Source organism: Oncorhynchus nerka, unplaced genomic scaffold (genome assembly GCF_034236695.1).
Source record: "Oncorhynchus nerka isolate Pitt River unplaced genomic scaffold, Oner_Uvic_2.0 unplaced_scaffold_1448, whole genome shotgun sequence".
NCBI classification, from domain to species: domain Eukaryota; kingdom Metazoa; phylum Chordata; class Actinopteri; order Salmoniformes; family Salmonidae; genus Oncorhynchus; species Oncorhynchus nerka.
Window position 1 is genome coordinate 91,852 of NW_027039867.1, and position 15,425 is coordinate 107,276.

General features: G+C 41.3%; 1 protein-coding gene across 1 annotated transcript; it reads left to right on the forward strand.

Annotated features, from left to right (window-relative positions):
* Positions 1-12,152: 12,152 nt before the first annotated feature.
* LOC135568610 (NACHT, LRR and PYD domains-containing protein 3-like) lies at positions 12,153-14,067 on the forward strand. The gene is made up of 3 exons (XM_065015419.1): positions 12,153-12,262; positions 12,392-12,620; positions 12,990-14,067. The coding sequence occupies exons 2-3, from the start codon at positions 12,392-12,394 to the stop codon at positions 13,397-13,399; spliced, it is 639 nt and encodes a 212-aa protein (XP_064871491.1). The 5' UTR covers positions 12,153-12,262; the 3' UTR covers positions 13,400-14,067.
* Positions 14,068-15,425: the final 1,358 nt, after the last annotated feature.

The window sequence follows — 15,425 nt, forward strand, 5'->3', positions numbered from 1 at the left end:
TTTGCTAATCCCTTTCTATTGTGTTATCCCTTTCTATTGTGACTGACTGTCCGTTTGCTAATCCCTTTCTATTGTGTTACCGACTGTCCGTTTGCTAATCCCTTTCTATTGTGTTACCGACTGTCCGTTTGCTAATCCCTTTCTATTGTGTTACGTTTGACTGTCCGTTTGCTAATCCCTTTCTATTGTGTTACTGACTGTCCGTTTGCTAATCCCTTTCTATTGTGTTACTGACTGTCCGTTTGCTAATCCCTTTCTATTGTGTTACCGACTGTCCGTTTGCTAATCCCTTTCTATTGTGTTACTGACTGTCCGTTTGCTAATCCCTTTCTATTGTGTTACCGCTAATCCCTTTCTATTGTGTTACTGACTGTCCGTTTGCTAATCCCTTTCTATTGTGTTACCGACTGTCCGTTTGCTAATCCCTTTCTATTGTTACTGACTGTCCGTTTGCTAATCCCTTTCTATTGTGTTACCGACTGTCCGTTTGCTAATCCCTTTCTATTGTGTTACCGACTGTCCGTTTGCTAATCCCTTTCTATTGTGTTACCGACTGTCCGTTTGCTAATCCCTTTCTATTGTGTTACCGACTGTCCGTTTGCTAATCCATTTCTATTGTGTTACTGACTGTCCGTTTGCTAATCCTTTCTATTGTGTTACTGACTGTCCGTTTGCTAATCCCTTTCTATTGTGTTACTGACTGTCCGTTTGCTAATCCCTTTCTATTGTGTTACTGACTGTCCGTTTGCTAATCCCTTTCTATTGTGTTACCGACTGTCCGTTTGCTAATCCCTTTCTATTGTGTTACCGACTGTCCGTTTGCTAATCCCTTTCTATTGTGTTACTGACTGTCCGTTTGCTAATCCCTTTCTATTGTGTTACCGACTGTCCGTTTGCTAATCCCTTTCTATTGTGTTACCGACTGTCCGTTTGCTAATCCCTTTCTATTGTGTTACCGACTGTCCGTTTGCTAATCCCTTTCTATTGTTACCGACTGTCCGTTTGCTAATCCATTTCTATTGTTACTGACTGTCCGTTTGCTAATCCCTTTCTATTGTGTTACTGACTGTCCGTTTGCTAATCCCTTTCTATTTGTTACCGACTTCCGTTTGCTAATCCCTTTCTATTGTGTCCGACTTGCTAATCCCTTTCTATTGTGTTACTGACTGTCCGTTTGCTAATCCCTTTCTATTGTGTTACCGACTGTCCGTTTGCTAATCCCTTTCTATTGTGTTACCGACTGTCCGTTTGCTAATCCCTTTCTATTGTGTTACAGACTGTCCGTTTGCTAATCCCTTTCTATTGTGTTACCGACTGTCCGTTTGCTAATCCCTTTCTATTGTGTTACCGACTGTCCGTTTGCTAATCCCTTTCTATTGTGTTACTGACTGTCCGTTTGCTAATCCCTTTCTATTGTGTTACCGACTGTCCGTTTGCTAATCCCTTTCTATTGTGTTACCGACTGTCCGTTTGCTAATCCCTTTCTATTGTGTTACAGACTGTCCGTTTGCTAATCCCTTTCTATTGTTACCGACTGTCCGTTTGCTAATCCCTTTCTATTGTGTTACCGACTGTCCGTTTGCTAATCCCTTTCATTTGTGTTACCGACTGTCCGTTTGCTAATCCCTTTCTATTGTGTTACCGACTGTCCGTTTGCTAATCCCTTTCTATTGTGTTACCGACTGTCCGTTTGCTAATCCCTTTCTATTGTGTTACTGACTGTCCGTTTGCTAATCCCTTTCTATTGTGTTACTGACTGTCCGTTTGCTAATCCCTTTCTATTGTGTTACTGACTGTCCGTTTGCTAATCCCTTTCTATTGTGTTACCGACTGTCCGTTTGCTAATCCCTTTCTATTGTGTTACTATTGTGTTGATGTCCGTTTGCTAATCCCTTTCTATTGTGTTTTACTATTGTGTTGACTGTCCGTTTGCTAATCCCTTTCTATTGTGTTACTTTCGACTGTCCGTTTGCTAATCCCTTTCTATTGTTACTGACTGTCCGTTTGCTAATCCCTTTCTATTGTGTTTTGACTGTCCGTTTGCTAATCCCTTTCTATTGTGTTACCGACTGTCCGTTTGCTAATCCCTTTCTATTGTGTTACCGACTGTCCGTTTGCTAATCCCTTTCTATTTGTTACTGACTGTCCGTTTGCTAATCCCTTTCTATTGTGTTACTGACTGTCCGTTTGCTAATCCCTTTCTATTGTGTTACCGACTGTCCGTTTGCTAATCCCTTTCTATTGTGTTACCGACTGTCCGTTTGCTAATCCCTTTCTATTGTGTTACTGACTGTCCGTTTGCTAATCCCTTTCTATTGTGTTACCGACTGTCCGTTTGCTAATCCCTTTCTATTGTGTTACCGACTGTCCGTTTGCTAATCCCTTTCTATTGTGTTACCGACTGTCCGTTTGCTAATCCCTTTCTATTGTGTTACTGACTGTCCGTTTGCTAATCCCTTTCTATTGTGTTACCGACTGTCCGTTTGCTAATCCCTTTCTATTGTGTTACCGACTGTCCGTTTGCTAATCCCTTTCTATTGTGTTACCGACTGTCCGTTTGCTAATCCCTTTCTATTGTGTTACCGACTGTCCGTTTGCTAATCCCTTTCTATTGTGTTACCGACTGTCCGTTTGCTAATCCCTTTCTATTGTGTTACCGACTGTCCGTTTGCTAATCCCTTTCTATTGTGTTACTGACTGTCCGTTTGCTAATCCCTTTCTATTGTGTTACCGACTGTCCGTTTGCTAATCCCTTTCTATTGTGTTACTGACTGTCCGTTTGCTAATCCCTTTCTATTGTGTTACCGACTGTCCGTTTGCTAATCCCTTTCTATTGTGTTACCGACTGTCCGTTTGCTAATCCCTTTCTATTGTTACCGACTGTCCGTTTGCTAATCCCTTTCTATTGTGTTACTGACTGTCCGTTTGCTAATCCCTTTCTATTGTGTTACTGACTGTCCGTTTGCTAATCCCTTTCTATTGTGTTACCGACTGTCCGTTTGCTAATCCCTTTCTATTGTGTTACAGTCCGTTTGCTAATCCCTTTCTATTGTGTTTTAATCCCTTTCTATTGTGTTACTGTCCGTTTGCTAATCCCTTTCTATTGTGTTACCGACTGTCCGTTTTCTAATCCCTTTCTATTGTGTTACCGACTGTCCGTTTGCTAATCCCTTTCTATTGTGTTACCGACTGTCCGTTTGCTAATCCCTTTCTATTGTGTTACCGACTGTCCGTTTGCTAATCCCTTTCTATTGTGTTACTGACTGTCCGTTTGCTAATCCCTTTCTATTGTGTTACTGACTGTCCGTTTGCTAATCCCTTTCTATTGTGTTACCGACTGTCCGTTTGCTAATCCCTTTCTATTGTGTTACAGTCCGTTTGCTAATCCCTTTCTATTGTGTTACCGACTGTCCGTTTGCTAATCCCTTTCTATTGTGTTACTGACTGTCCGTTTGCTAATCCCTTTCTATTGTGTTACTGACTGTCCGTTTGCTAATCCCTTTCTATTGTGTTACCGACTGTCCGTTTGCTAATCCCTTTCTATTGTTACTGACTGTCCGTTTGCTAATCCCTTTCTATTGTGTTACCGACTGTCCGTTTGCTAATCCCTTTCTATTGTGTTACTGACTGTCCGTTTGCTAATCCCTTTCTAATATTGTGTTACTGACTGTCCGTTTGCTAATCCCTTTCTATTGTTACCGACTGTCCGTTTGCTAATCCCTTTCTATTTGTTACCGACTGTCCGTTTGCTAATCCCTTTCTATTGTGTTACCGACTGTCCGTTTGCTAATCCCTTTCTATTGTGTTACCGACGTTTGCTAATCCCTTTCCGACTGTTTTCTAATCCCTTTCTATTGTGTTACCGACTGTCCGTTTGCTAATCCCTTTCTATTGTGTTACTGACTGTCCGTTTGCTAATCCCTTTCTATTGTGTTACCGACTGTCCGTTTGCTAATCCCTTTCTATTGTGTTTGACTGTCCGTTTGCTAATCCCTGACTGTCCGTTTGCTAATCCCTTTCTATTGTGTTACTGACTGTCCGTTTGCTAATCCCTTTCTATTGTGTTACCGACTGTCCGTTTGCTAATCCCTTTCTATTGTGTTACAGTCCGTTTGCTAATCCCTTTCTATTGTGTTACCGACTGTCCGTTTGCTAATCCCTTTCTATTGTGTTACCGACTGTCCGTTTTCTAATCCCTTTCTATTGTGTTACCGACTGTCCGTTTGCTAATCCCTTTCTATTGTGTTACCGACTGTCCGTTTGCTAATCCCTTTCTATTGTGTTACCGACTGTCCGTTTGCTAATCCCTTTCTATTGTGTTACTGACTGTCCGTTTGCTAATCCCTTTCTATTGTGTTACTGACTGTCCGTTTGCTAATCCCTTTCTATTGTGTTTTAACTGACTGTCCGTTTGCTAATCCCTTTCTATTGTGTTACCGACTGTCCGTTTGCTAATCCCTTTCTATTGTGTTACAGTCCGTTTGCTAATCCCTTTCTATTGTGTTACCGACTGTCCGTTTGCTAATCCCTTTCTATTGTGTTACTGACTGTCCGTTTGCTAATCCCTTTCTATTGTGTTACTGACTGTCCGTTTGCTAATCCCTTTCTATTGTGTTACCGACTGTCCGTTTGCTAATCCCTTTCTATTGTTACTGACTGTCCGTTTGCTAATCCCTTTCTATTGTGTTACCGACTGTCCGTTTGCTAATCCCTTTCTATTGTGTTACCGACTGTCCGTTTGCTAATCCCTTTCTATTGTGTTACCGACTGTCCGTTTGCTAATCCCTTTCTATTGTTACCGACTGTCCGTTTGCTAATCCATTTCTATTGTTACTGACTGTCCGTTTGCTAATCCCTTTCTATTGTGTTACTGACTGTCCGTTTGCTAATCCCTTTCTATTGTGTTACCGACTGTCCGTTTGCTAATCCCTTTCTATTGTGTTACTGGCTGTCCGTTTGCTAATCCCTTTCTATTGTGTTACCGACTGTCCGTTTGCTAATCCCTTTCTATTGTGTTACCGACTGTCCGTTTACTATTGACTGTCCGTTTGCTAATCCCTTTCTATTGTGTTACAGACTGTCCGTTTGCTAATCCCTTTCTATTGTTACCGACTGTCCGTTTGCTAATCCCTTTCTATTGTGTTACAGACTGTCCGTTTGCTAATCCCTTTCTATTGTGTTACCGACTGTCCGTTTGCTAATCCCTTTCTATTGTGTTACTGGCTGTCCGTTTGCTAATCCCTTTCTATTGTGTTACCGACTGTCCGTTTGCTAATCCCTTTCTATTGTGTTACCGACTGTCCGTTTGCTAATCCCTTTCTATTGTGTTACAGACTGTCCGTTTGCTAATCCCTTTCTATTGTGTTTACTGTCCGTTTGCTAATCCCTTTCTATTGTTTGCTAATCCCTTTCTATTGTGTTACCGACTGTCCGTTTGCTAATCCCTTTCTATTGTGTTACCGACTGTCCGTTTGCTAATCCCTTTCTATTGTGTTACCGACTGTCCGTTTGCTAATCCCTTTCTATTGTGTTACCGACTGTCCGTAATCCCTTTCTATTGTGTTTCCGTTTGCTAATCCCTTTCTATTGTGTTACTGACTGTCCCGTTTGCTAATCCGTTTGCTAATCCCTTTCTATTGTGTTACTGACTGTCCGTTTGCTAATCCCTTTCTATTGTGTTACCGACTGTCCGTTTGCTAATCCCTTTCTATTGTGTTACTGACTGTCCGTTTGCTAATCCCTTTCTATTGTGTTACTGACTGTCCGTTTGCTAATCCCTTTCTATTGTGTTACTGACTGTCCGTTTGCTAATCCCTTTCTATTGTGTTACCGACTGTCCGTTTGCTAATCCCTTTCTATTGTGTTACAGTCCGTTTGCTAATCCCTTTCTATTGTGTTACTGACTGTCCGTTTGCTAATCCCTTTCTATTGTGTTACTGACTGTCCGTTTGCTAATCCCTTTCTATTGTGTTACCGACTGTCCGTTTGCTAATCCCTTTCTATTGTGTTACTGACTGTCCGTTTGCTAATCCCTTTCTATTGTGTTACCGACTGTCCGTTTGCTAATCCCTTTCTATTGTGTTACCGACTGTCCGTTTGCTAATCCCTTTCTATTGTTACCGACTGTCCGTTTGCTAATCCCTTTCTATTGTGTTACCGACTGTCCGTTTGCTAATCCCTTTCTATTGTGTTACCGACTGTCCGTTTGCTAATCCCATGTGTAACTCTAAATTGTTGTTTTTGTGGCACAGCTTTGCTTTATCTTGGCCAGGTCGCAGTTGTAAATTTAAACTTGTCCTTAATAGGCCAACCTGGTGAAATAAAATGATAAATTAATAACTTAATTACCAATTATTAGAAGGAAAACTATTTCACTCATATTTTAATACATTTTAGGTCAGATTTCATATAAACCTGTAAACACTGGACAGATACTTTAAGGGTTTTTAGCTCAATCATCTGAGCTGGAGTTTACAAACACAACACATAAAGCCAACACATAAACAAATGTATGCCCAGATATAAATCAAATTGGTGACATACACAGGGTTAGCAGATGTTATTGGTCACATACACAGGGTTAGCAGATGTTATTGGTTACATACACAGGGTTAGCAGATGTTATTGGTTTCATACACAGGGTTAGCAGATGTTATTGGTCACATACACAGGGTTAGCAGATGTTATTGGTCACATACACAGGGTTAGCAGATGTTATTGGTCACTTACACATGATTAGCAGATGTTATTGGTCACATACACAGGGTTAGCAGATGTTATTGGTTACATACACAGGGTTAGCATATGTTATTGGTCACATACACATGGTTAACAGATGTTATATGTCACATACACGTGGTTAGCAGATGTTATTGGTCACATACACATGGTTAGCAGATGTTATTGGTTACATACACAGGGTTAGCAGATGTTTTGGTTACATACACATGGTTAGCAGATGTTATTGGTCACATACACATGGTTAGCAGATGTTATTGGTCACATACACAGGGTTAGCAGATGTTATTGGTCACATACACAGGGTTAGCAGATGTTATTGGTCACATACACAGGGTTAGCAGATGTTATTGGTCACATACACATGGTTAGCAGATGTTATTGGTCACATACACAGGGTTAGCAGATGTTATTGGTCACATACACATGGATAGCAGATGTTATTGGTCACATACACATGGTTAGCAGATGTTATTGGTCACATACACATGATTAGCAGATGTTAATGGTCACATACACAGGGTTAGCAGATGTTATTGGTCACATACACATGGTTAGCAGATGTTATTGGTCACATACACATGATTAGCAGATGTTATTGGTCACATACACAGGGTTAGCAGATGTTATTGGTCACATACACATGGTTAGCAGATGTTATTGGTCACATACACATGATTAGCAGATGTTATTGGTCACATACACATGGTTAGCAGATGTTATTGGTCACATACACAGGGTTAGCAGATGTTATTGGTCACATACACAGGGTTAGCAGATGTTATTGGTCACATACACATGGTTAGCAGATGTTATTTACAATGTCTGCCTAGGAACAGTGGTTAACTGCCTTGTTCAGGGGCAGATTTTTACCTTGTCAGCTCAGGGATTCAATCTAGCAACCTTTCGGTTACTGGCCCAACACTCTAACCACGAGGCTACCTGCCACCTCTACACTCTAACCACTAGGCTACCTGCCATCTCTACACTCTAACCACAAGGCGACCTGCCACCTCTACACTCTAACCACAAGGCTACCTGCCGCCACAGACATACATGTTATCACTTGTTATACATAATTATTATACATAAATCATTGCCAAAAGCACAAGACATACTGTTGCATGTTGGTCTATATTATTAATGGATTGATCATATAGAAATATAAAACATTCTTTTAACTACTACAATGCAATTACATGTGGAGCAGGAACCACTGACTCACTGCATTATTCTATAGTATTATCAAGACACCTGCTGTTAACTCTTAACTACTTAGGACACCTGCTGTTAACTCTTAACTACTTAGGACAGCTCACCAGGTGTCTTAAATATCGCGTACAGAACTGTCCGCGTCCACGTTCGGTGTGGCGCCAAGCCGGTTACGCGCAGAGTGGACTGAGGTGATCTCGGGGAATAACGATGGAGTTTGTTACAGTGTTGAGACACCGAAGTTTATTGTTCAATTTGCTTTTTTCTTTACGGTCGGGGACAGTATGTGTGTAGACAGATCCTTTTCACTCTCTATCCTTGTTTCAATTTGTGTTTCACCGGATTCATCATCGAGAGGAGGGACAGACGAACGACCTGCTAACTAACCAAGCTAGTCGGTACAGCTCGGTAATCTAGCTAGCTACTCTACCAGCAGCATCCTAGTTATCATAGCCAGTCGGTACAGCTCGGTAAGCTAGCTAGCTACTCTACCAGCAGCATCCTAGTTATCCTAGCTAGTCGGTACAGCTCGGTAAGCTAGCTAGCTACGCTACCAGCAGCATCCTAGTTATCCTAGCTAGTCGGTACAGCTCGGTAAGCTAGCTAGCTACTCTACCAGCAGCATCCTAGTTATCCTAGCTAGTCGGTACAGCTCGGTAAGCTAGCTAGCTACTCTACCAGCAGCATCCTAGTTATCATAGCCAGTCGGTACAGCTCGGTAAGCTAGCTAGCTACTCTACCAGCAGCATCCTAGTTATCCTAGCTAGTCGGTACAGCTCGGTAAGCTAGCTAGCTACTCTACCAGCAGCATCCTAGTTACCATAGCTACCACTACATCATCACCGGCTCCCCGGTTGTTTCTTCCACCTGTTAAATCCCGGTGAGGCTTCTCCCTCTCTCGTTGACGGATGCTGTCTACCTCTGTCCGGTTCTCCTCTCTTCACTAGATGGACGGTAACTTTAGTGTTTAAACCCTCTGTGTCCAAGGACCGAACTTTTGAATATTATTTTCAGGGCGCCTCAATAGCAGGTATTGAACCCCGGGTAAATAATCACTAGTCAGAACTTCAACCTCAGTATACATTCATTATAAAAATCATCTTAATATCTGATATTGTGAGTAAACAACCTCGAGAGTGCGTCTTCCAGCCCTCCAATAAATTACATCATTCAACCCTCCCGGTTAGTAAATTTTCAACATGCCCCGGAGAAGGCTGAGTAACGACACCAGCCTTTTAGCGGGGCTGACAGACTGACTACAACGCTCGCGTCGATAAATTAATCTCGTTATTAAAAATGACACACTGCTCGCGCGCTGCAACGAGCGTCTAGAAGTCAGTTCTATTTGTGAAACTCTTCTTATGTTTCCCCATCTGAGCTCAGAGTAGATGAGAGATGTAATGTTTGTCCCTGTTGTGTTGAAGCCCAATCAAGCAGGAGAGACCAGCCTCCCCTGTTCCCAGCTGTGTGTCCATGAAGAGTGACTGGTCTATGGAACAACCTTTACAGTTTAGAGAGGGAGACTTTTCTACTGAACAAAGGTAAGAAGAACTCATGGTTCCTGGTCAGTGAGTTAAACAACACCGTCTCTAGTCATTTCTCCTCCCATTTTCCCATTTATTGTTGTTGTTTTCATAATCAATAGGCTAATCATTTTGTCCATTTTCATAGTCCTAAAACAATATTAAACAAACACAACATTGACTCAGTACTGGTTCTCCTTATAGCCTCATTATTACCTCAACTACCTGGTACCCTGCACATTGACTCAGTACTGGTACTCCTTATAGTCTCATTATTACCTCAACTACCTGGTACCCTGCACATTGACTCAGTACTGGTACTCCTTATAGTCTCATTATTACCTCAACTACCTGGTACCCTGCACATTGACTCAGTACTGGTACTCCTTATAGTCTCATTATTACCTCAACTACCTGGTACCCTGCACATTGACTCAGTACTGGTCCTCCTTATAGTCTCATTATTACCTCAACTACCTGGTACCCTGCACATTGACTCAGTACTGATACTCCTTATAGTCTCATTATTACCTCAACTACCTGGTACCCTGCACATTGACTCAGTACTGGTTCTCCTTATAGCCTCATTATTACCTCAACTACCTGGTACCCTGCACATTGACTCAGTACTGGTACTCCTTATAGTCTCATTATTACCTCAACTACCTGGTACCCTGCACATTGACTCAGTACTGGTACTCCTTATAGTCTCATTATTACCTCAACTACCTGGTACCCTGCACATTGACTCAGTACTGGTACTCCTTATAGTCTCATTATTACCTCAACTACCTGGTACACTGCACATTGACTCAGTACTGGTACTCCTTATAGCCTCATTATTACCTCAACTACCTGGTACACTGCACATTGACTCAGTACTGGTAATCCTTATAGCCTCATTATTCCGGCGGTAACATTTGAGAGTGAGGCAAATGTATAGCATTTTGCGGAAAAAAAACATGATTATTTGTCTCTCTGAAATGAAGACATCAAGTGATTTTAAACAAATACATATCTGTCATTGAACAACCCCATGATTAGATAGTGAACAACCCCATGATTAGATAGTGAACAACCCCATGATTAGATAGTGAACAACCCCATGATTAGATAGTGAACAACCCCATGATTAGATAGTGAACAACCCCATGATTAGATAGTGAACAACCCCATGATTAGATAGTGAACAACCCCATGATTAGATAGTGAACAACCCCATGATTAGATAGTGAACAACCCCATGATTAGATAGTGAACAACCCCATGATTAGATAGTGAACAACCCCATGATTAGATAGTGAACAACCCCATGATTAGATAGTGAACAACCCCATGATTAGATAGTGAACAACCCCATGATTAGATAGTGAACAATCCCATGATTAGATAGTGAACAACCCCATGATTAGATAGTGAACAATCCCATGATTAGCTAGTGAACAATCCCATGATTAGATAGTGAACAACCCCATGATTAGCTAGTGAACAATCCCATGATTAGATAGTGAACAACCCCATGATTAGCTAGTGAACAACCCCATGATTAGATAGTGAACAATCCCATGATTAGATAGTGAACAACCCCATGATTAGATAGTGAACAACCCCATGATTAGATAGTGAACAACCCCATGATTAGATAGTGAACAACCCCATGATTAGATAGTGAACAACCCCATGATTAGATAGGGGACAACCCCATGATTAGATAGTGAACAACCCCATGATTAGATAGTGAACAACCCCATGATTAGATAGTGAACAACCCCATGATTAGATAGTGAACAACCCCATGATTAGATAGTGAACAACCCCATGATTAGATAGTGAACAACCCCATGATTAGCTAGTGAACAATCCCATGTCATGATTAGATAGTGAACAATCCCATGTCATGATTAGATAGTGAACAACCCCATGATTAGATAGTGAACAATCCCATGATTAGATAGTGAACAATCCCATGATTAGCTAGTGAACAACCCCATGATTAGATAGTGAACAACCCCATGATTAGATAGTGAACAACCCCATGATTAGATAGTGAACAACCCCATGATTAGATAGTGAACAACCCCATGATTAGATAGTGAACAACCCCATGATTAGATAGTGAACAACCCCATGATTAGATAGTGAACAACCCCATGATTAGATAGTGAACAACCCCATGATTAGATAGTGAACAACCCCATGATTAGATAGTGAACAATCCCATACCATGATTAGATAGTGAAAAAACACACCAATCTCTTTCAGAAATGCTTTAAACAATAGAAGCTAATTTACTAACATTTCTGAAAAGTGATATATAGTGTTTTGGAATGAAACTCTTGTTATGTTTCCCCATCTAAGCTCAGAGAAGATGAGAGATGTAATGTTTGTCTCTGTTGTGTTGAAGTCCAATCAAGCAGGAGAGACCAGCCTCCCTTGTACCCAGCTGTGTGTCCATGAAGAGTGACCGGTCTATGGGTCTACCTATGAAGTTTAGAGAGGGAGACTTTTCTTTCTTTCTTCTTTTTGTTGTTTTCATAATCCATAGGCTAATCATTTTGTCCATTGTCATAGTCCTAAAACAATATTAAACAAACACAACATTCCCTCCCTGTGTGTGTGTGTGTGTGTGTGTGTGTGTGTGTGTGTGTGTGTGTGTGTGTGTACTCCCTGGATGATGAGATGTAATCTCATGTTTTGTCCACAGAAACCAACAGGAGAGATCAGAGTCAGAGATTCTCAGTTGTCAGTCTTCCCAGAGTCATCAAACAGACCTGGACTCCATATTCAGTGTATGTGGTCCTGTTATGTACATTTGTTTTTGTTTACCTCAAGTAAAGTTGATCTGTCAATCATTCTTTAATGTGTTAATGAGAAAGCATTTATTCTCTTGCTTAACTTATTTACTTTATTTATTTCAGATGCTTGAAGAGAAAATTATGACATTTGTGAAGAACGAGCTGAAGATATTCAAGAGGATTCTTAGTCCAGAACTCCCAGAAGGCTTTGAGAGTCAGAAGCAGGATAAGGAAGTGGTGGACGCTGAAGATGAGAAGCAGGAGAGCAGTGCCAGAGAGGGGGCTCTGAAGATCACACTGCACATCCTGAGGAAAATGAACCAGAAGGAGCTTGCTGACACACTGGAGAAATGTAAGATCTGTCTGCCTCATGTTGAAATGTTTTATAACGTTTAAAAGCTGTAGCTAAAGTACAGCTAAAGTAGCTGTGTAACTCAATGATATTGTAGCAGCCTTAACACAACACCTAGTGACCTCATCAAGTAGCAGCAGGGATGTGTTGTGGTGATTCATTTAGAGAGAGAACATTAATAATACCATCAATAATACCAATAATAATATAATCAGTCACACCAGTCTGTAATGCATTATGAAAACATTTACACATTTATACAGTCAGAATAAATTATTATAATGTACAAATTTACAACTTTATAACAGTCCTACAATACTGTAGACATTAAAACAGATGTAATATTAATATCCTCTGTGTTATTTCTAGATTCAGATGAGCTTGCTGTGATTTGCCAACGTGAACTCAAATCTAATCTAAAGAAGAAGTTTCAATGTGTATTTGAGGGGATCGCTAAACAAGGAAACCCAACACTTCTCAATAAGATCTACACAGAGCTCTACATCACAGAGGGTGGAACAGGAGAGGTCAATAATGAACATGAGCTGAGACAGATTGAGACAACAACCAGGAAACAAGCAAGACCAGAGACTGCAATCAAATGTAACGACATCTTCAAACCCTTAACTGGACAAGACAAACCTATCAGAACTGTGCTGACAAAGGGAGTCGCTGGCATTGGAAAAACAGTCTCTGTGCAGAAGTTCATTCTGGACTGGGCTGAAGGAAAAGCAAATCAGGATGTCCAATTTGTATTTTCATTCCTTTTCGGGAGCTGAATTTGATGAAAGGGGACAAACACACTTTCATTGAACTTCTTAATCACTTCTCAATGGAAACCAAACAATCAAGAATCTCCAACTACAACAAGTACAAAGTTCTGTTCATCTTTGATGGTCTGGATGAGTGCCGACTGCCCCTAGACTTCCAGAAGAACAAGATCTGTTGGGACGTCACAGAGTCAACCTCAGTGGATGTTCTGCTGACAAATCTCATCAAGGGAAATCTGCTTCCCTCTGCTCTCCTCTGGATAACTACCCGACCTGCAGCAGCCAATAAGATCCCTTCAGGGTGTGTTGACCAGGTGACAGAGGTACGAGGGTTCAATGACCCACAGAAGGAGGAGTACTTCAGGAAGAGATTCAGTGATGAGGACCTGGCCAGCAGAATCATCTCACACATAAAGACATCAAGGAGCCTCCACATCATGTGCCACATTCCAGTCTTCTGTTGGATTTCTGCAACAGTCCTTGAACACATGCTGAAACATAAGAGAGAAGAGATGCCCAAGACTCTGACTGAGATGTACACACACCTTGTGGTGTTTCATACCAAACAGAAGAATGAAAAGTATCTTGGGAAAGAAGAGACAGGTCCACACTGGAATAAAGAGCATTCTGTCACTGGGAAAACTGGCTTTTCAACAGCTTGTGAAGGGCAATCTGATTTTCTATGAAGAAGACCTGAAAGAGCTGGCATTGATGTTAATGAAGCCTCAGTGTACTCAGGATTGTGCACACAGCTCTTTAAAGAGGAATGTGGGCTGTACCAGGACAAGGTGTACTGCTTTGTTCATCTGAGCATTCAGGAGTTTCTGGCTGCTGTATATGTGTTCCTCTCATTCATCAACAACAATGAGAATCTAATGGACAAACTGCAATCAACGTCCAGGAACTTTTCTGTGAGGATCAAACCTGAAGTTACTTTCTACAAGAGTGCTGTGGATAAAGCCTTACAAAGTGAGACGGGAAACCTGGACCTTTTCCTCCGCTTCCTTCTGGGCCTCTCACTGGAGTCCAATCAGAAGCACTTACGAGGTCTACTGACAAAGACAAGAAGCAGCTCACAGAGCCATGAAGAAACAGTCAAGTACATCAAGGAGAAGATCAGGGAGAATCCTCTCCAGAGAGGAGCATCAATCTGTTCCACTGTCTGAATGAACTGAATGACCATTCTCTAGTGGAGGAGATCCAAAGATACCTGAGATCAGGAAGTCTCTCAAAACCCAACCTGTCACCTGCACAGTGGTCAGCTCTGGTCTTTGTGTTGCTGACTTCAGAAAAGGAGCTGGATGTGTTTGACCTGAAGAAATACTCCAGATCAGAGGAAGGTCTTCTGAGGCTGCTGCCAGTGGTCAAAGCCTCCAGAGCTGTTCTGTGAGTAAATAAAATGACATATAAGAACTAATCATCAGGAAGAAATATTCAGTTTAGAGAAAAATATGTATTATAATATTGTATATAATATTATATTGAATAACATATTGAATAAATGCATTGATTTTCACATTAGTATAACAATATGACCATACAATTCTAGGAGACGGAAGATGAATCTATATGTTGTTTGAGAGAATAAACCAAATGCATCTGCCATTGTCCTTCTACACTACTGGTGTTAAATTAACAGTGTGTTTGTGAAGTCATGATGATCTCTTTGTCAGGCTGTCAGGCTGTGGAGTCACAGAGGAAGGCTGTGATTCTCTGGTCTCAGCTCTGAAGTCAAACCCCTCACACCTGAGAGAGCTGGACCTGAGTAACAATGACCTGAAGGATTCAGGAGTGAAGCTGCTCTCTGCTGGACTGGGGAATCCCCACTGTAAACTGGAGACTCTGAGGTCAGTATTCCTGTAGTTGGTCAACAAGTGATAACTGTTCACCAGATCCAAATGTGTTTTCCAGGCACACATAGTCCACACCATATGTGTTTGGACAGTGAAGCTAGTGCCCCTAGCTTTAGAATGTTAATTGTATCAATTTAAAATGGTGCCTAATACTTGAATGTTTGAGAAATTAGATTTCTATC

Coding starts and splice junctions, on each gene's coding strand:
- LOC135568610 (XM_065015419.1), top strand. CDS start 12,392: ATGCTTGAAGAGAAAATTATGACATTTGTGAAGAACGAGCTGAAGATA. Junction 12,621..12,989: donor TGCTGACACACTGGAGAAAT/GTAAGATCTGTC, acceptor TGTTATTTCTAG/ATTCAGATGAGCTTGCTGTG.